This window comes from Mesoplodon bidens, assembly GCF_964165515.1.
Source record: "Mesoplodon bidens genome assembly, chromosome: 3".
Classification (NCBI taxonomy): Eukaryota; Metazoa; Chordata; class Mammalia; order Artiodactyla; family Ziphiidae; genus Mesoplodon; species Mesoplodon bidens.
In genome coordinates, this window is record NC_138178.1 from 149,930,835 (window position 1) to 149,934,238 (window position 3,404).

The 3,404-nt window shown below is 38.7% G+C and overlaps 1 protein-coding gene across 1 annotated transcript; it reads left to right on the forward strand.

Moving 5' to 3' along the window:
- The first annotated feature begins 603 nt into the window (after positions 1-603).
- On the forward strand, positions 604-2,098 carry LOC308614530 (pyridoxal phosphate phosphatase PHOSPHO2-like). Its single transcript, XM_081228973.1, is given in 2 exon segments — positions 604-1,293; positions 1,297-2,098. Coding segments are annotated over 2 exon segments (723 nt in total). The 5' UTR covers positions 604-975; the 3' UTR covers positions 1,702-2,098.
- Positions 2,099-3,404: the final 1,306 nt, after the last annotated feature.

Below are 3,404 nucleotides of genomic sequence, written 5' to 3' on the forward strand. Positions count from 1 at the left end.
AATGGGCTCTTGCCTGACCCCTCTGCTTCACAGTGGTACCTCCCAAATTCACTCTCACATTTTCATGTGAGAATTAACATGTAATTCAGTGATATTCAGTCATTCTTTCATTCAAGAAATAGTTATTGAGTGCCTAATATGTACAGGCAGTGAACAAATAGACAAAAGTCCCTGCCCTCAAGGAGTTTACAATCTAGTGATGAGAGATGGGCAATAGATATGATAAAGTAAATGATGTGATATGTTAGAAGATTGATAGATGGTATGGAACAAAATAAATCAGAGTAAGGGGATCCCAGGAAGCATATGTTTTTGTTATGGCAAGTTGTTATAATTTAAAATAGGGGAGTCAGAAATATTGGATCTCTAAATGTCATTTCCCACTAAAAGCATTTCTAAGAGAAATGTCTGATTCCAAATCTGGACTAAAAAATGTGTAAGATGAGTCTGGAACATTTTGTTACATCAGAAAGCAAAGAAGCTAACAAAGACCTCAGGGACGGCATCACAAGGACTCAGAAGTCAAGTTCAGGAGGCTCCCACTGGCCAAAGATGGGACAATTTGAGTGTCTAAAAGAATAATGAGGTGGTGCCGGAGAAGGGAGGCTGCGCCTGCGCGGGAAGTCAAGGCCAGGCGTGCGAGTGGGGCGGTCCTCCCCCGCAGGCGTCCGGAGTGGGCCGGAGGACAGAGCCCTCAGAAGCGGCGCCGAGGCCAGAACGGCTGCGGGTCTCTGGCCTGGGTTTTCTATCAGATGATCCATCGTAATAATGCTGGAGTTAAGAAGTCTCCATTCCTTTGCTTGGAACCAGAAGACTTTTTCCCCTGCATATAGAGTAGGAGTAATGTTGGTTAGAAACTGGCTGGTGTTTAAAACTGAAGATTGCCATGACTGTTTAACCTAAGCTCCATGCTGAAGTAAGATTAATTGTCTTGGAAATACTAAATTGGGGTAACCCAAATCTGTTTCTGGAACCATGAAAATTTTGTTGGTTTTTGACTTTGACAATACAATCATAGATGATAATAGCGACACCTGGATTGTACAATGTGCTCCAGAGAAAAAGCTTCCTATTGAACTACAAGATTCTTATGAAAAAGGATTTTGGACAGAATTTATGGGCAGAGTCTTTAAGTATTTGGGAGATAAAGGTGTAAGAGAAGATGAAATGAAAAGAGCAATGATATCAATGCCTTTCACTCCAGGGATGGTGGAACTTCTAAACTTTATAAGAAAGAACAAGGATAAATTTGACTGCATCATTATTTCAGATTCAAATTCAGTCTTCATAGATTAGATTTTAGAAGCTACCAATGTTCGTGACGTGTTTGATAAAGTCTTTACGAATCCAGCAGCTTTTGATAGCGATGGTCATCTCACTGTGGAAAATTATCATGCTCATTCTTACACTAGGTGCCCCCCAAATCTTTGCAAAAATGTAGTTTTGGTAGAATTTGTAGGTAAACAGTTACAACGAGGAGTGAATTATACACGAATTGTTTATATAGGTGATGGCGGAAACGATGTCTGTCCAGTAACCTTTTTAAAGAAGAATGATGTTGCCATGCCACGGAAAGGATATACTTTACAGAAAACTCTTTCTAGGATGTCTCAAAATCTTGAGCCTATGGAGTTTTCTGTTGTATCTTGGTCTTCAGGTGTTGAAATAATTTCTCATTTACAATTTCTAATAAAGGAGTAATACGCCAATAATTGAAATGTGTATCAGTTAAGACTAAATACAGCAGCATAAAACTAAAACCCCAAATAACAGTGGCTTTTAAAAAAGAAAAAAAGTTTTCCCTCTCACTTAGAAGAATTTCAGAGTTAAGTATCTCAAAGTTTCTGTGTTGCTCTACCAACCTCAGCACTTGACTTCCAACTTATGATCCAAGATTGCTGTTCAAGCTCCTTCCCTCACATCAACTTTCTGGCCAGCAAGGAGGACAGTGAGAGAGAAGGTTGCATCCTCATTTAAATTTCACTGGCCAATACTTAGTCACGATGCTCCTTCCTAACTGTAAGGAAGGATGAAAAATATAGCTTTTATTTCAGATGGTCATATGCCTGGGAAAAATGGAAAAAAGTAGAGTACAAAACTGAGGTCTTAGATGTGGAACTTGGGATCTTCGCTGCGGCATGTGGGATCTTTAGTTGCGACATGCAACCACTGCAATACAGGCACCAACCAATCAGAACAGAAGCACCAAACAAGAATGGATTCTGGCCACAGACATAACAGTTCCTGTGTCTGAATAGCAGCCCTGTACTTGTCATATATGCCAGCACCTCACACACATACGACGCACTCAGTGTTAGTTCACTGAAGTCCAACTTTTAGTCTGTTCTGTTTCTTTTTAAATGTCTGGACATGTCCTTTGCTCATTTATCTATAGAGTCTTGTGTTCTGCTTATCTGTTTTCCTGAGTACTTCATATATGGAAGATACAAACATGTTGGCATTAAATTGTGTTAATCTTTTCTAAAAAAAAAAAAAAAAAAAGAATAATGATAGCAATGGATCAAGATACATATGCGTTAAAATCCCTGAGTCCATAATGATGCTTTGAAAGGAAAGAGCACAACTCATTGGTTACCTCTGGGAGATGCTAGGGAACCAATTATTCTGAAAACTAGTAAATGAAACTGGTAAATGAAAGAACTGCCTTTCCTATATGAAAGGTAAATGACCAGGTAAATAGTTGGTTTCCTATATGACCAGGTAAATAGTTGGTAAGGGAAAGTTTCTCTTTATATACATATTCCATCTAAGAAACAAAGAAAAAAATAGAATTAGAACATCACAATTTTACAAGCTCTAGGGAAATAATCAATCTAGGCCATGATCATCAACAGCTGCTAACGTTGCAGAACCAGAGCCAGGAAGTATTATATGCCTCCTGTTAGATGGGCACCCTGCCTCTTATAAAGTAGTTAGAGATGAACTTCAGATAAATAACAAATAATGTTTATAATATAATTAGGTATCAAATAGTCCATGAGATATACTAAAAATTATTCATTATTTATCTGAAATTCAAATTTAACTGGGAATCCTGTATTTTTATTTGCCAAGCCTGGCAACACTAAAAGTAGTCTAGCCAAAAAAGTCTAAATCTGATTAAGCCTCAAAATCTAACTACCAGGAAACATGATGAGATGGTGAAATATGTTAAAGGACACCACCACGGCAGTGTCATCAGCCATATGCAGACAGTGAGGACAGACTGCCCAATTTCTTTCAACATATAGGCTTTCAACAAATAAGGGAGAAAGGGGGAGGAAGGAGGGAGGCAGGAGAGAAGTTTATTGGATTCTGATTCAAAAATGTAGGGTAGGTGCAGCCACTATAAAAATGATCTGGCTTATGAAGTCCACATTACTCTGACTCCCGGCTTGGTCTCT